General features: G+C 38.6%; 1 protein-coding gene across 2 annotated transcripts; it reads right to left on the bottom strand.

Annotated features, from left to right (window-relative positions):
* Window positions 1–73: 73 nt before the first annotated feature.
* On the bottom strand, window positions 74–17,342 carry cfap92 (cilia and flagella associated protein 92 (putative)). Of its 2 annotated transcripts, XM_015348283.2 has the most exons (19): window positions 17,053–17,342; window positions 15,877–16,235; window positions 14,970–15,169; window positions 13,355–13,574; window positions 12,781–12,918; window positions 12,460–12,574; window positions 10,382–10,548; window positions 10,093–10,248; window positions 8,130–8,314; window positions 7,171–7,434; window positions 6,527–7,062; window positions 5,846–6,040; window positions 5,174–5,465; window positions 4,592–4,756; window positions 3,410–3,622; window positions 2,534–2,687; window positions 1,968–2,179; window positions 748–905; window positions 74–288 (listed from the first exon to the last, which is right to left on the bottom strand). In XM_015348283.2, exons 2-19 carry the CDS (start codon window positions 16,169–16,171, stop codon window positions 99–101), a joined length of 3,855 nt encoding a protein of 1,284 aa, XP_015203769.2. In that variant the 5' UTR covers window positions 16,172–16,235; window positions 17,053–17,342; the 3' UTR covers window positions 74–98. The 2 variants fall into 2 exon arrangements, with proteins under 2 accessions (XP_015203769.2, XP_015203768.2); XM_015348282.2 differs by having other exon boundaries at window positions 6,527–7,434.
* Window positions 17,343–17,783: the final 441 nt, after the last annotated feature.

Raw genomic sequence — 17,783 nt, 5'->3', positions numbered from 1 at the left:
AAAACATGATAACTCAAAGTGCCTTATTCTTAACATTATCCACATTGTGTTACACCATTGTAAACTTTGCAGATATGTTAAAGGGAACCTTTTATTCATTAGATGACCTGCATGATGACATTGCAGTAAGTCTGTGTCTCCACAATGTTTTTCAGTGGCTGGGTTTTGACAGCCACTGCTGCCTCAGAGGGGCTGTTTTGCTGTTGAAATAAGTACCCACTCCTCTCTTCTTCAGTAAGGGGATTGGCTGCACGCTTGTACCGGAATGACCTGTCTTTCCAATATCCTCTGCAACAAGGAACACAAATAAGCACTTTTTGTAACTTTATAATTTTTTTTTTATATTTGCAATTCTTGAGACTAGTTTACGCAGAAGGTCAGTATTAGTTGTTTGCAGTGGTAATTAAACTGCTTAATCATGCATTTTCATCGCTGATATAAGAGGCAGGAATTTAATTATGGTTAACTTGCCACCAAACTGCATACTTTAAAGAAGTAGTCAGTATACATTAACTGCTTTAAAGTATTTGTGTTACTTTAAAATACTACTTTCCAGATTTGGGGTTTGTGTTTTTCAATTACTCATTCCCTCTTTTGAACCAAGTCACATTTCTTCCCATCATAAAAAATAAATCGGAATAAGGCATGGGCATTGACTCCAACTCTGATGCTTTCTTTCAATAATCTCCCCTTGTGAAAAATGGATGGAGACGAAAAATGCATGTAAGAATAAAGAGAGGGTCTCACATGAAAGGTTGTCCTTTGAGCTGTTGAAAACTGGAGCGAGGTATGAGGTTCTTATCCCAGCTCAGGCTGTGGTGCTCTAGTAAGCCTGGTGCAAACCCCGCTCTGACCTCTTCAACAGACTCATATGGATCCTGGATCACAGACAGTGCTGGAATGGGCTACAGCAGACAGAAAACAACATGAGAACAAAGCAGCCAATTAGTTTTTTATAGGTGTCCACAGGTGTATTAGCAGACCACTACCTAAAAGGAGTTAGTGTATTGGAAGCATTGAGATTGTAATTTCGGTGACATGGTAAAAGTACTGTGTACAAAGTACAAGTTTCTCCTATATTTTTCAGAGATGGGACTTCCATATATCCATTTAAAGTTAAGATTAGAAAGCAAGACTCACACTGTATTAACAACAAAATAGTTTGACTTTTTAACAACTTAGGATTTTAGTAAAACAAAACCTACAATATGTTGCATTAAATATGTGAAAATAACAGTCTTCTTTGAAATGTTTAATGTTAAACATCTTACATAAGCATTATTATATTAACTGAAAAAATCAATTACAAAACTAAAGCATAACTATTATAACGGTGTCTAGATACTATCATTAAAGACAGTCACTAGAATCTTTATAGATCAGGCTCTATGTTTTTTGTTCAGTTCACTTAATATAGGCTAACAAAATTCTTTCACCTTTTTTTAAGACTGTTATTTGTCTGATTTTGGCACTGCAACTGTTTTCATTGGTTAATCAAAACAGATTTTCTATTCTTTACATCACTGATTGACATTTCACACTTGAGCTCATAGGCTTGTCATTAAGATGCACATGAGATCTTGACAAAGGAATTCAGCACAATGGGACAGAATTACATTGACACAGACCACCCCTGATGTACTATTCTTAACGCTTACACTATAACTCTTTGTGTGTTTGTGCATGTTTCAAATGCCTTAGCTGTGATGGTATAGCTTGCTAGCTTTTCCTAGTGCTATACTCATTAGATTTTCTGCCAGTATTTGTCTGATGTACAAGTTGGTTAAGTGAGATGGTCACGTTCATTTTCAGGAAAAACATTCAAAATTTAAATCAAAGTTAATGTAGGCCTATCTATAATCTTTAATTGTATGCACAAATACATACTCTGTTTGAACATTCTTTATGTGAGCAGGGTGAAAGCTACATTTTCATTTTTATTTTCCTGGAGTAGAAGATTCACTTACCTTGAGGACCATTCCTGGCCTCCTTAGGGAATATTTCATGGGTTTGTCCTTCAGCAGTTCCTGGAATCTGTCCATGTTACCTCCAGCTGTGTGACACTTAAACTCTAAAGAGTACCTGTTGAGTTTCATGTCATGAGTAGCCAGCACTTTATGTAGCCATTTCATATACTGCTTCCTGGCAGCTTGAAGCTGCTCATCATGCAGATGATCTCCTGGGGGAGAGAACGTAAATTAGAAAGAGCTTCTGGCCATTGAATACTACATCTGACAATACATCAAGATGAATTAACTTAGAGTAAGCCTAGTAATTTGGCCACTGATCCTATGAATTAGATAAGAATAATGCCACCATTCAGTAGCATATCTTTCAGGCATACACTGTACAACTAGGTACTGCATAGTGTACTGCTGTTAATGTGAACATGAGCAACTAGGATATTTTATTTCATTGTTGTATTATGTTGTTGATTTGGTCACCAAAAAAATTTGGCATCAGACAAATGACCTGATAAAAAAAGAGCAGAGTAGGTGACAATCTAGTCACTGCAGAAGGTATTCAAATCTACCTGCCAGGAACATTGAAGCTGGCGGCACGGGGCTGAAGAGGAGAGGGGGCTTTTTGTACAGCTCAAAATCCTCATTCCGTTTGCTCCAGCTCCACCTGTCACGAGCCAGCGTAGGCTGCAGAGAGTTTGCATGCAGAATGTTCTCTCTCCAGGGCTGAGAAAGGATACGGAAATTTTAATTACAACTGATTTGGTTTGGTCACTGTGGAAAAACAAAATTAATCATATTTTGTGCAGAGCACAATTTTTTCTGAGGGGTAAATAACAGTATGATGTTTTTTTTTTCCTTGCTCTAAACTTCCTAGTTTAGCAATGCAATTTGAAATGACAAAGTGCTGGAAAAGTCTTGAAAGTGGTACATTAAGTACAAAAATAACTAAGTTGCTTTTAAATACATGACATCTCATCTCTACATACAATACAGCCATCTTTCAAATGCAAGTCGCATTTAACGCACTAGGAGGATGATTATGTATTTATACACTGTAACCATCCTCTTATTCAAGGATAAAATTACTGAACAAGTCCTCAAGCACTGCGTGTAATTGTTAAGACAGACTCCTTGCCTTCAAAGGGGTACTTCATTAGGTAATGACTACATTCAATAAAGCAATCACATACCAGAGCTTCACCAGAACAATTCAGAATTATCAATGATTGTGAATTACCTATGTCACATTTAGCGTTACACGATACTCTCCTATGCTGTTACCGTTTCATACGACGGTTCCCTGGGAACAAGAATGTCATTAAACTCAATCCCTTTGCCTAAATACTGAGGAATTCCCATAAAAGTAGTATTTCCCTTTTGGAAACGCCGCCGTGAAACCAAATCCAGACAGGTCTCAGTAACTGAATCATGGAGCCTGACAGGACCTTTCTCAGCTCCTCGATGTGTGCTTCATCAGGTTTTCTGTGATGTTCATTTGACTCAATGCTGCTCTTGAATCCAGGGTATGTGAAGCCATCATAGGTACGCCAAGCAGCCTTTGATCTGGCTTCAGAAGCCTTCAGCTCACGTTCGATGTCCACAGGGTCAGCTGTGGCTGACAAGTACTCCTGGCTGTAGGTGAATCGCCGCGAAGTGTCCTGGAGGGCGAACAATAGCTTTACTCTCATCAGTTCAGAAACCGTTTGTGAGACTGAGGAGAAAAATACTTGATGAATAGCTTCACTTATCTGTCCGTAGTATAAGATTAAAAAACTTTTATTCTTTTTTTTTTAATATCTTTGTTTTTGCCCAATGCAAAAGGTAACAAATGAAATAATATTGTGCCCCACCCAGTTGGAAGCTTTACTTGTTATTTTCACAAGTTATTTAAAACCCCTTGGTAACACAACTAAGATCTTATCTAAGCTTCTGATTGGCACTGCTTTAGAACAATTACAGAGAAAACGGTTATCCGAGCTCTGAGGAGAGTTTCTCATAACTACTGGATAAACTCTGAGGTTAAAGATATGGCCAGCAGCCATATCACCCTGCAACTCACAACTGGCAGCCCACTGAAGTTAAGCAGGTGGGAGCCTCGTCAGTACCCGGATGGGAGACCTCCTGGGAAAGAACTAAGGTTGCTGCTGGAAGAGGCGTTAGTGGGGCCAGCAGGGGGCGCTAACCCTGCGGCTCATGTGGGTCCTAATGCCCCAGTGTAGTGACGGGGACACTATACTGTAAACAGGCGCCGTCCTTCGGATGAGACGTAAAACCGAGGTCCTGACTCTCTGTGGTCATTAAAAATCCCAGGGTGTTTCTCGAAAAGAGTAGGGGTGTACCCCGGCGTCCTGGGCAAATTTCCCTTCGGCCCTTACCAGTCATGGCCTCCTAACAATCCCCCTCTATGAACTGGCTTCATTACTTTGCTCTCCTCCCCACTGATCGCTGATGTGTGGGGAGCGTTCTGGCGCACTATGGCTGCAGGTGGATGCTGCACATTGGCGGTGGTGGAGGGGAGTCCCCATTGCCTGTAAAGCGCTTTGAGTGGAGTGTCCAGAAAAGTGCTATATAAGTGTAAGCAATTATTATTATTAAAAAAAAAGAGAGAATTAGATCTTCACTCCTACCTTTGCCATCTCTCTCCGCAGGAGCTCCTTCGCCTGCTCTGTAGAGTTCAGGGCGTGAGTACTGTAGTTGTGGGCCTCCTTTCCAGGAGCGGGTAGAGCTGCAATTGTATCAGGTTTCGGTCTTTGTATTTTCATACTTGCTTGATGCACTTCTTCAATATTATCCTGCATCATCAAGGAAAACAACACAAACCCTTGCCGTAAGGTACCGCGGAACAGAGGGTAGTGTGCTGCACGTGGTTCTGTATGTCTTGAAAGTCATTAACAGGCAAAACCTTCTGCTTAGAACACATCCAGTATCAGACATAGGTGTTTTATACATGTCAGAGCTATCTAAAGAATAGTCACGATGCCCCTTAGGAAGTTAATGAGTCAAATTTGAGGCAAATAATCACTCAGGCATCCCCCAATTCTTACGGTACAAGAAATAAAAAGATTCAGATGACTGAGATGGAGAGATAGCCCTCACAGAAAGAAGGAACTCATAGCCTCACTCTGAAAGTTACTTGTCTGTGTTTTTGACCCCACCGAGCTTATTCTGTTGTAATAAAAAACGATGCGATAGCTGACCTTCACACCAACCTTAATGAAATCTTTTTGCAGCCCTTGGTGCTCGCTTCCAATTTTGGCCTTCCATTGCACATACTCGATGTTGTGCGTGTCAATTGGGCTGCGCTGGGGCTTCAGTTTGGCAGTCAAGGTTTTACGTTCTGCGCCCTCCAGATCGGGGGCTCTCCCAAGCTCCTCGGAAGCTCCTTTACCTCCTTCCATAATCCCAAACTCTTTGCTTACGCTGAGAATCATCTCCGCTGACGGGAACAAATTGCCGTGCGCGACATCTTTGAGCTTCTTCGCTTTGCAAATGAGGTCTAGTCTATGACACACACATTTCATTCAGGAATAGCGTTGGGCAGGAAAAAGACGAAACATCTACCTTGCTCGTTTTGTTTTCTTTTGCAATTAGATTCAATGTATGAATGTGTTTAGAAACACATTGGCTGAGCCATCAATATTAAGTATTGAATTTATTGTGTGCTGGTATATTATAAACAAACACATTTCTGGAACAACAAATTTCTATGTGCATTTGTTGAAACAAATGTGCATTTAATAAATAATTGTTTTTCTTTAACAGGAATTTTAATTTTGTAACCAAGTGTGGTTTCAATTGTGAACTGAAATTGTGCTGCTTTAAACTACAAGATGACATTTTCTGTATGTGCAGTGCAAACTAAATGAATAAAAAACACATACCGTGACAAAGCTTGGAAGCAAGCCAGAGGAACCATATCTCTTACATAAAGCAAAGGCTGCCTCATTATATCCACCAGGGGTTCATGAAGATGGATTTGACAGACATTAATGTCCAGTGTAGCATACAGCCGCTGCTGGAACCACAACTCAGAATTATAAAGGACTTCCACATGTCCCACATCAGCACTGGAAGACCTGTAACGTATCAAAGACAACCCATTTTATTTCAATGTAATCGAAAAAAGGTTAACATTGTTTTAGACAAAAGTAATTGGACCTGAATTACAGCAAAACTAAAGTATTTGGACTCATCGTGGTCCGGTTACTCATAACTACATTGGTTTGATAATGCAAGAGGTTCCAAGTGACAGGAAAGGAAGAAGATGTTCATCACCGTAATGGTTTGGCAGGAAGTTTTACCCAAAGTAAAAACTTAATATTAAACTCTGAGTTTAAGAAAAAAAACTGTTTTTTTTTTTTTATGGTTAGCAACCTACAGGTACATCCAAAGGACTGTCTGTGCTAGAGAACATTAATGCCACCCTTGAATGTTTCACCTGTTTTTCCTCATAATGCTCAACCTAGAGTAGCAATTCCACATTGTTCCATTTTTATATAGACTGGCCACATAAACATCACTTCAAATTGCTCACATACTGAGTCAAGGGAAAATAACCTTACTTTGCTGGTATGTTTTCCCACAACCGTCTGATGGCTTTGCTCTTCAGCCCCTCTAAAATGAAAAGGTGGATTTCCCCATCCTGCACATGAAAACCTGTCACAATATCCAGATTCCTGCTCTCTCGTTCCTTGGGTTTCAGTTTATAACAAGACAGAGCATTTTCAATCAAGCTGTCGGGATAAGAATGCAACTGAAAAGCAGCAGCATTGATCCTGGAAATCTCAGCCCTCAGCTGGGACAGGACAGAAGTATTATTGTATCTGAAGATGTAAATAATGCGTCCAAAAGGGCAATCTGATATCGGTCCTTCGGCAATGTCCAACTCCTGGGGCAGAGGACAAGTTACTTCAATGCTGATTTTGAGTTGAGAGTTGGAATCCAAGTAATGGCCTGTGGGCAGAGGGGGATCCTCTGGGCCATCTACAGAACCTGATAATCCAACGATCCTACCATCCCATCCACTCGTTTCTTTACCCGTTGGGTCTGGAGGAGGTGAAGAATGGATCGGCACCCTCACTTTCAAAGACGTCTCCCCCTGTAGCAGATCAGAGAGGTCAACCTTCGCGATGCCGTACGGATCATACGATCTAGTCTTGTGTTTGAAGGGATTATGAGTCGTTCTTCTGCTGCTGACGAGACCTACGCAGCTTAATTTCTTGTCTTCGGGTTCGGCGCCAAACAGCGCCGGCTTTGTGGGTGGCTTTTCTTTCTTTCGGTCCCTGTCGTGCACCTCGATCTCTAGAGGGGTACCCCTGAGGTACTCTCGCAGCTCGCCCGGGCTCAGCAGGCCTGTCAAGATGACGTTGACGTCTCTGAAGTACACATGTGTCCCATGCGGTCGACCTTTAGTCCGATGGGTGTTCATGTTGTGGAATTTATAGCAGCAATATACTGGTGCACAGATTTCCTGGGCAGAAGATTGGAGAGGAAAATCATAAAACTGACAAAGTATCTGCATTTGCCCATTTACAGATATATTTTTTTTTAAAAAGCAAAATTCTGTACAATGTCTCCTATCTCAATAAAATCTGTTTATCCATAGAAACCAACAAACGTTTAAAAAAACCTATTCATGGCCTCATAATCTTTAATTAAAAAAACTACATCATGTCAAAAGGCATGCAATATTTTAGCACAAAAACATCACACTGATTTAAAACATCAGCACAAAGACAATTCATATGGAATGCATTTTATGGGTGTTTCAAACTGAAGCAATTCTGAACTCAATATATCTTGACTTTATTCCATTCCAGACTAAAACGTAAGTTTATTTCTCCGACATAAATGTGATAGCAATTATGTTGAGTTGTAAGTAGGGATGACAGTATATAATTTTCCAAGGAAACTGTCATGTTTCATCAAACTTTGTTGAATGTAAGGAGGAATAACAAAGTTTTTCTTTCACATTTTAAGCACTGGCTATTAAATGTAGGGAACATAAAACTTAATATACCACAAAATGAATTATGGTGTACAAAAAGTTCTTGTTCCATAATTAATGTCAAACTAAAAGAAAATAAATTAAGAAGTATATAATTCAGAAAATATGAATCAGAAATATAATATGTTGCAAGTTAAACCAGTTGTTTGAGTTTCTACCTTTAGCTTGTGAATAGCAACAGGAGATGTTGGCATAGATGTAGCTGACTCTATTTTGATAACAAGAGGGTTAAGTTCTATTCTGAGCTCCTCTGAAATGAGAGATTTATCAACAGAGACCGTGCAAAAGCCTTCTCGAACATCAGGAGAGGAGCTATTCAAGCAATTTGTCACAGATTTATCACCTGAAACAAAAAAAAAGCAAAAATATATAATGTATTTTTTTTAGTTGAGTGGAACAAAAGAATATTCCACAGCAACTGCATTTTTTTTTCTAAAAACATGGGACAAAACATGCCAATGATAATTTGATATTGAAATAGTCTTTTCCAAGTGTCTCCAATTCAAAATTTATGAATAAGAAACACAAGTGGTAGTTCCTGTGGATAGCCCTTTACATCATATTGGAAGGAGCAGAAAAATATACTGTATCTCTAATCTCATCTCTGCTTGCTTATTGTCTGATATAATAAGATATTTACGATAAGAAGAACAATGCATTGGAGACACGAAGAACTACACATTTTTTATTTCTATTTAGAGCCAAAAAAGACAAAAACTCTCATGGTTTCTTGACAGTGGCTTTCAACAATACTAAACGAGGCAAGTGTAGAGTGACAATCACATAGAAACCAGAGATTTTCAAATGACTGATGCTCCTCAATTTTTACCAATTACACAACTCCACACTTGAGCTGATAGGTAAACCCTCTGAACATGTTCTCTAGTTTGCAATAGCTGATAAAAGACTGAAGGTTAGATCTTTTGAAGCTTAAAGAAGGAAAATAATTGTGTTGAATATTATTATTTGCATTGTTTTGTGGTGCTGAACCACATTTTAACACAGCAGCAAAAAAATGACATTCTTACTCCTTTCAATTTAAAGTTTAGATAAAAGTATACACTAGGATAACAATCCATTTTACTGCAATAAGAGGTATGATACAGTGAGTGGCATTTAGAATACATAACAGTTCATGATAATTGTAAACAGCTGCGTTTAAAAAAAATAAAGCTTTATTCTATCACAATGAGCTTGAGAAAAGTCACCAAGGCTGTGCCTTTTTCTGTGTTTGCTTAATTTCAGCAGTTTTACACTTCTAGAATTTCATAGCACATAGCAAGATATTGTGCACAATTATGCACGTGAATTTATTGTCAAATTTCAATGTATCTAAAAATTCTTGTGCTCTCGGATACAATTGTGTCCTTTCATGTCCCAAAAATATTTTGATTTGTCTGGCTCCAATTTATGAGCGCGAGGCTGTTTTTCGCAAGAAAGGGCTTTCATCAAGGTCACCCACTGTGGCAGCTAGTGAAACACATCAAAAGAGAACAGTGAAGTAGACAAGCTAAATCTGGTGCCAGTCTGCAGGCAATTAGAACATTTTTTAGCACTACTCCCCCAAAGCCAACATCAAAGTCTTACAAAGGGCACCAACATCAATATAAGCATCATGAAACTTTCTTACAAAAGACAGAAGGATTTCGGAAATGTAACACATGTTGCTGTTTTGTCACAGGATATGCGGTTCTCCTTGAGCATTATGGCCACTGAAATCAAGATTTTCAATCCACCTCACTATAAAAATCATATACTGTACCTGCATATGTTGAGTGACATAAAGGTTTAAAATAAATTGGAGGAAACAGGAACTTATACTAAGGTTTCCCTAATTAAAACAATGCTTTTTAAACTTTCCCTGCAGAGAAAACATTTTTATTTTTTCAAACATAATGGAAAAGCTTTCAAACATGTTCCCCTTAATATCTTAAATCTTAAAATCCTTTCATATTATAAATTTGCTCTCCCAGTTCAGAACTGTTGGCTCTTTGGGGGGATGAATTCTAGGAACAAAGTCAAAAATACCGTTCTTATTCCTCCTATTATTTGACGTAAGATGCGTTAAAGACGTTGCAGATCCATATGAACTGTACAAACTAGAGGTCTCGACGAAGGTACCTGCAAGGAAATTAATTAGATCCAACTCAGCTGTTGCAACACCATTCTTCCTCATCAACTCCACTGCTACCACTCCTTCCAGTGTTTCTTTACACAAGGCTCTTCGTCTGCCAGTGCCCTCAATTCGTTCTCTTGCAGAACTGCTCTTCCTGGGATCTGTGAAATGGCAGAAACAATAAATCATAAACACTATATAATACTACATTGGTATTTCATGTCATATATTACGCTGAAAACATTCTTGCTCATTAATGTAAATATGCCGATTTCGTTTCGTTCAGATACTTACACACTACCGTTTTGCTGATTTGTTTCAGTGTCTTAGACTGATCCAGAGCAGACTTCTTCTCTGCTGGTCTGAGTGTGATATGCTCATTGTGTTCAGGAATGACCTCCAGTTTTGCACTCTTTGAGTCAGGAAGAGCACCCTCTTGATCCCCCAAACAGCTTAAAGATCTGAGTACAAATAAACATTAATTTATTTACTCATTAACTTACTCCCAGATGGATTTGATCTGACATTTATTCTCAAGTGATGTCCTGTTATGGTCAGCTTTAAATATTACACCACAACCCCGTTTTGGACATGTGATAGTCATGCAAGCACAGCATCACTTAAGCCTTCAATCATTGCTTTAGACAAACAGAAATCTTGATTAAATTACCGCATGCATTTTCTACACATTTTCTTCAACGGGTTGCTTTAGTAGAGCAGTAACACACATGGCAGGCTATGAGTAGGCCTGCTCTGTGCAGCTTTCTCAGCAGCAGTATTTTGAAGGACTTGTTTTTTGGCAATACACAAGCAAAGCAACTGTCCCGAATTCTGTTGTTCATAAAACACTTTAATAGGGTGGTATCTGAATAAAGTAGTTTCAGAGTGTCATATCGGGGGTTAGTTTAATCTAATAAAAGATGTGCCTCTCCAGCTACTAAAGGAGGGCTGGTTCTTGTGCCAGTACAGAAATTAAGTGTACTGCAGTTTTAACTGTTGCCTTCCCCCCAGATTACTTCTTACAATAAACACTCTTGAATTACAGAGTCATAGTATACTATGGCGAAATTATGAAAACTAATTAAAAAATAATTTCAATATAACATATTAGAAAGTGTAATATTTAGTTACCTTTTAAGTTACAGAACTGTCCCATTTATCACAACTTTGGTTTTCCACTGATAAATCAGTCTCCAAAGCCCGTTTTAATGATTACTGTATTCTGGCACAATCGAGAGATAATCAATTTGCCATAAACTGCAAAGTAGAAGGACTGTATTTTGAAGACATTTAGAAACTTCAATTTCTCTTCATTGTTTTGAATCATGTATACTGTATGTAAACTGAAAATGGTTTGCAAGGTTAAAAAAAAATACGAATGGTTATACAATAAGAACAGGGTGATAGCCCACCATTTCATACAAAGTTCAAAACTAAACCAGATGCACACCAATTTGATGTATTACTGTAAACCAAGTGATGACAGATTTTTTTCCCCCAAACATCTCTACCTTGTAAGAGGAGATAGCACCTGTTTAGAATTATGCGTGGAACACAAAGTTAACACCTGACCTGTGTTTTCTTTCTAAGTAAAGACAATATAAATCAGTGCAGCTCAGGTCTATTTCAACAAAAGCCACGTCAAAATGAAAAATGAAGTGGAAAGCCTGAGTTATAGGGAAGATTTTGTTGGTTCAATAACGTCATACATTATCATATGGCCGAAACATTGAAAGTCACATTTTGTACTTTGTCTTTCATTAAGCACATACAGCACATCTTCTGGTAACCTTCCTTTCTTTCAGAAAGAGATCACAGTAAAATGTACGACAATCAAAACTCTTGATTGTTTTGGGTAATTCTTTGTCTTAAAATTACAAACAGGAATGCAATATTTTCAAGGGCATGAATGCTGACCTCCTATGGTTATGCTGATATTGCATTTATTCCATGCAAAACACAAAAATATTAATGTTATGATGTCTTTAGTCAGAAAGTGCATAATGTAGGAATATTTCTGAGACATACTGAATGTTACTTTTACTTATACTCCAATGCAATTTCATCATGTTCCACTTGATGGGGGGACATGCACATTATACAACTGTAGAAGTGATATGAAAAGGGGGAATATTAGTGAATTTGGACAAACTCTTTTTGGGGAGCAAGCTGTACACCTAAAAACTGTACGCCATCTGGTACAGTGATTAAGAATGGGGTCAAAGGTGAATTGCCCTGAAACATGAGCACAATCATGACAAATTCAGTAAAAAGCACATGGTTGCAATTATGTTAATGGCAAGCAAGCATAGAGTAGTTCAAGTTTAGGAATGTATCTTTCCCCCAGGTTGTAAACAGTGAACATTCCATACCTCTGGGGAGAAACATCTTCCCCTTCTGAAGCTGTGGACAGATGACCATGCAGCGCAGTGGCAGAGGAGAGCTTCTCACTGATGCCAATTTCAGGAGCGGAACATTTGGGTTCAGCTGAAAATGATGTTAATGTAAAACATAAAACTTACATGGAGAAGATGCCACGCGTATAGATGAATACATACTAAAAAAACACCAGCAATATCTTGGGTGCATTCCTCCGGATACAAAGAAACAACCTGACAGCGTTGGTTACTCTAAATTGCTTCCAGGCTGCTTTTAATAACAAATGTTTAGTATTTTGTTTTAAACATCCCTACCTGCTATACAGTTCAGCTTAGACTGCCTTTCAGTATCCATCTCAATGAAACCTTTCTCTTTTCTCCCAGTGTAGCTAGCTTTTGGTTGTCCCTTCTCAAAGAGCTTTCTCTGTTTCAGAACCATGCTTTGCACCCCACCTAAAAATAAATACATTCCACAGGATAATTAAAGCTGTCCGCTTTACAAAAAAAAATATTCTTAACATCTCTATCAGCTGTGAATCACAAGGACCAGCCACTATCCATAACTCTCGACTGAAAAGAATGAAGGATTTCACCACTGCTGTCTAGCTTTCCTCGTTCGGGACTTCCACGCAGGATAGTGATTAGCAGGTTCGCTCAGAAAATGTTTTGTTGGTCACAACAAAATTGTGCTTTTGAGTCATTATAAGTGATTAGGGATTTTTAAAGGATAGTTCAGCACTGTTATTTAATAGAATACAGTGTACCAGGATGAAAACAATTATTTTTCTAGAATGACACGAAGAATTTAAAGGTGATATTACTTAATAGTTTTAATAGTTTACTTTTCCTACTCTGGAATCTAGGAACTCTGTGTTTTAAAAAAACATACCTATATTATCTGGATTCTCCCCACTCTTTCCTTGCGGCAATCTGAAGGCTTTTGGTCTATCATACTTGGCTTTGGCTGACACTTTGTCCTTAGTGTCCCATACCCTAAAGGTGATTCTGTGAGAGATCAGTTTTAGCAGGAGCTCCCTAGTGACCTTCAGCTCCACACACTGGCTCCATCCAAGCCATATCTGCTCCCCCTCTTGCCAAGGCTTCAAAATCTGAAGATAGGAATCACCACAATATTAATTTATAGACACAATCATGACTTTGTGTTGAATAAAGCAAATCCTCCATCTCTGTCCAAAATCTTTGACGTGAATGACACGAGGCCAGTATCCTGCAAGCCTGGGTATACTGTGTCTGCAGAACAGAGCAAGTGAAAGCTGCGCAAGCAGACGGAAGTTAAGTGCCTCCGTGACATTTCACTTGAACTTACTTTGTCAAAAGCGAAAGGCAAGATGACAAAGCAGCACCTCACAATGCTCCTGTCTTGTCACATTGTCAATTATAGGTCACTCTACACCACTGTAGCTCATTAACTCCGCGGTGGAGTTACAGGGTGGTTAATATTTTAAAACCAGCACAGATCCATTAAAACTTAAAAAGAAAAACTGTTTTGGATGCATTAACCAGACAAAACTTAATCATAAAAAAACACATGCCATTCACTCCCTAATAATATTATATTGAAGGTTCATCTTCAACTATCCCCTTTTTTTCCATAATTTCTTTACTTTGTAACCATTAAAGTAGATATTTTTATTTGGTGCAAGGTGAGGAAACTAACCACCCACTAGCTATAAAAGGGCTAGGTAGGCCAATGACCTCCTCACATCTATAGTCTTTCTTATTTCTTATGTGTTAGAAATGATATATGTTATACTACACAAACTATACAGCGCAGTTGTTACAAAAAAAAACAAAGTTAGGGCAAATTGCATGAGGTTGACTTTCTTTTAACCTCGTCCTGAGGGACACTACTCTTCAAAGCAGTAGTGTGAAGTTAAAGTCATTAAAGTGTCGTGTTTCATGCACACATTTACTCACTTGTTATCATGGTTCACAAAGCAACCTATTTGAGCAATCAGCAATAATCTCCACACGGCAGAGCCTAATATTTTCAGGTTATAATGACAATTATCTTGTCAGTTTCAAACTGTAATTGCAGCTTCAAGCCAAAATCCCACATGTAATCAATCATTAAGACAAATAGCCTTTGCACACAGTACTGCTTTGAGGAAGGTGTATCTGATCTCTAAAGAAGACATTGTGGGATATACAGCTGCCAAAAATACTCGACTGCAGTTTTTTTCTCCCGGGATCACAACAGTTCACATCCAGTCCAGTTTAACCATACACAAGCTCTTGAGAAAGCTGGAACACCTTGCAGAGATATGTGGTGAACAGGTAATATCGCAAATGATAGAATTTTTACTAAAGACTAGGACCTTAGTTAGAGGTCCTTTATTTTCAAGTGATTTTCTGTCACTGCACAGTATATGTAGCAACGTTCTAAATCCAGCATTACGTAAACGTAAAAACCAAGACTCAGACACCACCAGGATCCAAATTTTACTCTTGTAATCTAAGCTATAAAACCCTTATGGCTGTACCTTGGTTTCGTTTTCCATGTAGATTTTTGCAGCTAATCCGAACATTACCAAATCAATTTTTGTTGGCTCAGGGTCATCAGGGAAGAGGGAGTATTCAATGTGGTAGTAACCTTGAGCTTTAGGGGATTCTACAAATCCACTGGAATTCTTGGGTCTTTTCCTCTCTTTCTCTACAGCAAGACCTTGCTCATCCTCTTCCCCTTAAAAAAAAACGCAAACAATAAAAGCTGAAAATAAGGTAAGGCTTTGGTATTGTTTCTTTTAAAACATTTCATTTCTATTCTTTTGATTATAAGCCCCCTAAGAAAATGAAAGGATTAAAAAAAACAGCAAGAGGGTGTACAGTAGGCAGTGGTAATAGCAAAGGCAGAAATTCAACATTCAAGACTAAAACATCATGCATTCTGCCACCAGATCATATTGGTATTGGCTACAACCAAATAAAGGCAGAAGAATACCCAGCTTTTTTTATTTTACCAGGACACGAGCACAACTTCAAAGGGTGTTTGAGGAATACAAATTGTTCCTGAATAAGTAATAGCATAAGTACTATAGATGCCAATAGGAATTGGAAGGACAAGGTGGCAGGGTGACAACGTGTTTCTGGGAGCTGGGGGTCAGTTAGAGTCTTGCTGTGCCTCCTTTGTGGAGTAAGTCTCCCTGTGGCCTGGAATGGGAAGAATCTGGAGCACCAGGAGGAAACCTGCTGTGTAGGTTAATTGGTGCCCCTAAATTGTCTCTCATACGCCTGTGTAAGTGTGTGTGTGTCCTGAGGGTATTCTGTCTTGCCTGGTTATTGCACCTCTTCATTGGATTAGGTATTTTATAAAAACAGTGGAACTACTGTACAAGGACTCACTCCCCACTCCATCATTTGTTTCTGATATAGTATGGCAGACAATAATACCTTTAGGGATCGCTATCGCAATACTGACTGTAAAGGCGACAACATGAGATGAGCACGAGGATTCAGTTTTGCTCCGAGAGGAGTTTGCAGTTACTGCCGTTTGAGACCGCGAACTGCACTCAGACTTGTCGTCTCCTCCATCACTGCATGAAGCGAAGGCGTCCCTCTCCGTCTCTCTTCCACCATCATCCGTTGCAACCCCACTGTCATCCTCGACAGGAGACTGGTGCTTCAGAGAGCAGTTGGTGTTGCTTCTTTCAGACTCTGAAGGGAAGCCTGAATCGCTGGGATCCATCTTGCGCAACAGCACGCAGCAGCAAAAGCAGAGGCACCACAGCTCAGGAACACAGATCTGGTTTCTGCGAGATATCAGGAAACACGGGACGTTACTTTCCTCTGGGTCCAAGGTGTCTCTTTCAAGGTTTCATCAGAGACAGCACAAAGAGCAATAATTTCTAACCTCTGCCCAAGAACAACACAAACCTGTGGAAACTGCAGAGAGCAGGGGCACTGAACATTTTCTGAGCTTAGCAAAACAATCATCATGCAAAAAGGATTAATTACATTATACCAACTAAACAACTAATACCTTCTGAGAGTAAAGTAAAATTCAATTCTAAACTAGTCTACCCCTAGGATCTATGGCAGGTTTTCTAGATCTGTTTAAATTAGCAGCACCAGAAGAGCTGGGAGAAGCTTTTCAATCCTGATATATCGTGGTTTTAATACCGTACATTAGAAAAATAGAAATCAGGGACAATACTCAGGCACTTTACTTAAGCAAACTAGCGCTATATCAAGAAAATCCTATAACGGTTTAATGACAAGGTTTTCTTTTGAAAAAAAAATACTTTTTAAATATAAGAAATAGCAGAAACGACAGAAAAAGTCTTGAAATTTCCTCGTACTAAAAGTCCCATTTTCGTGGAACACAAAATCTTGTAAAAAAAGAATTGGCATAAGATACCACGTAATGTAGAAGAAGAAATCGCAATGTTTGACTTTTTGTTTTTGCTTTACTGGTTTAACTTTTCATTCGTTTTGCTACGTTTTGTTATTGCAGAATTACTACAGTACATCAGTCCCACACTATTGCACTACATGTCAATTGTCATTGTAACATTCTATTGGCAAGAATAACGACACGGCATCAAAAAAAGAACTTAAAATATTTACCATCTGTTTATACTGATTTCAACCTCGGAGAATCCTTCACAAAGACGTTTCCTTGTGAATCTTCATTTACAGTTTGAACTTCAATGCCCATTGTTAAAACTTTCCCCCACCTCTCTTTCCAATAGCAACTGACCGCTGGACAGCCTTAGTACAATGACAGCATTTTCCATCCGCAGAACAAACTAGCAACGCTGAAAAATCGCTTTACGTTTTGCTAGCCGGTAAACCCAGGGAATATTAGGGTTCAGCCAATGATTATTGAGGATTAATTGTTTTACTTTAAATGTATACGTTTTGTGGATATAATAAAAGGATAATTTGTTTCTTTCATTGGCGGAATAATACAAAAGAAGTTTTCTGTTGCTACAAACGTCGTCAAGGCAACTAGAGCTGACGGGATACCTATAGAGGTGCTTGCAATTGTCTCTCACTAATTACTTGGTACTAAACTTACGTACTTCTAAATACTTTTTCTGCAGCATTTTGCGTTATATAATTAATAATTTGCTTTACAGGTGTTTTTTTCATATGGTTACTCGTAAAAGTTTTTCGAAGCGTATGTTGCACGAGTATTTTTGTACTTAAGCTTGGAAATAGAGTAATGTCCGCAGGCATGTATCTCATTTTGTATCTCTTTACAATTGTTAATATTTATTAGTCTAAAAGCATCGCTTATTAGCTTATTCCTTAATTATTAACAACTTGCTGATGTTGTTTCGTTAATAAGAGTA

The sequence above is a fragment of the Lepisosteus oculatus genome, chromosome 4, assembly GCF_040954835.1.
Source record: "Lepisosteus oculatus isolate fLepOcu1 chromosome 4, fLepOcu1.hap2, whole genome shotgun sequence".
In the NCBI taxonomy this organism is placed as follows: domain Eukaryota; kingdom Metazoa; phylum Chordata; class Actinopteri; order Semionotiformes; family Lepisosteidae; genus Lepisosteus; species Lepisosteus oculatus.
Note: the sequence above shows the minus strand (reverse complement) of the source record. Positions and strands in the feature narration are given on the sequence as shown.

What these genes read in the sequence shown, in the direction of transcription:
- cfap92 (XM_015348282.2), bottom strand. Translation starts at nt 16,171, where the DNA reads ATGGATCCCAGCGATTCAGGCTTCCCTTCAGAGTCTGAAAGAAGCAAC. An exon ending in TCTAATTAATTTCCTTGCAG is followed by an intron (nt 8,315 to 10,092) that starts GTACCTTCGTCG and finishes TTTTTGTTTCAG; the next exon opens with GTGATAAATCTGTGACAAAT. An exon ending in CTCAAAGGACAACCTTTCAT is followed by an intron (nt 289 to 747) that starts GTGAGACCCTCT and finishes TCCTTGTTGCAG; the next exon opens with AGGATATTGGAAAGACAGGT.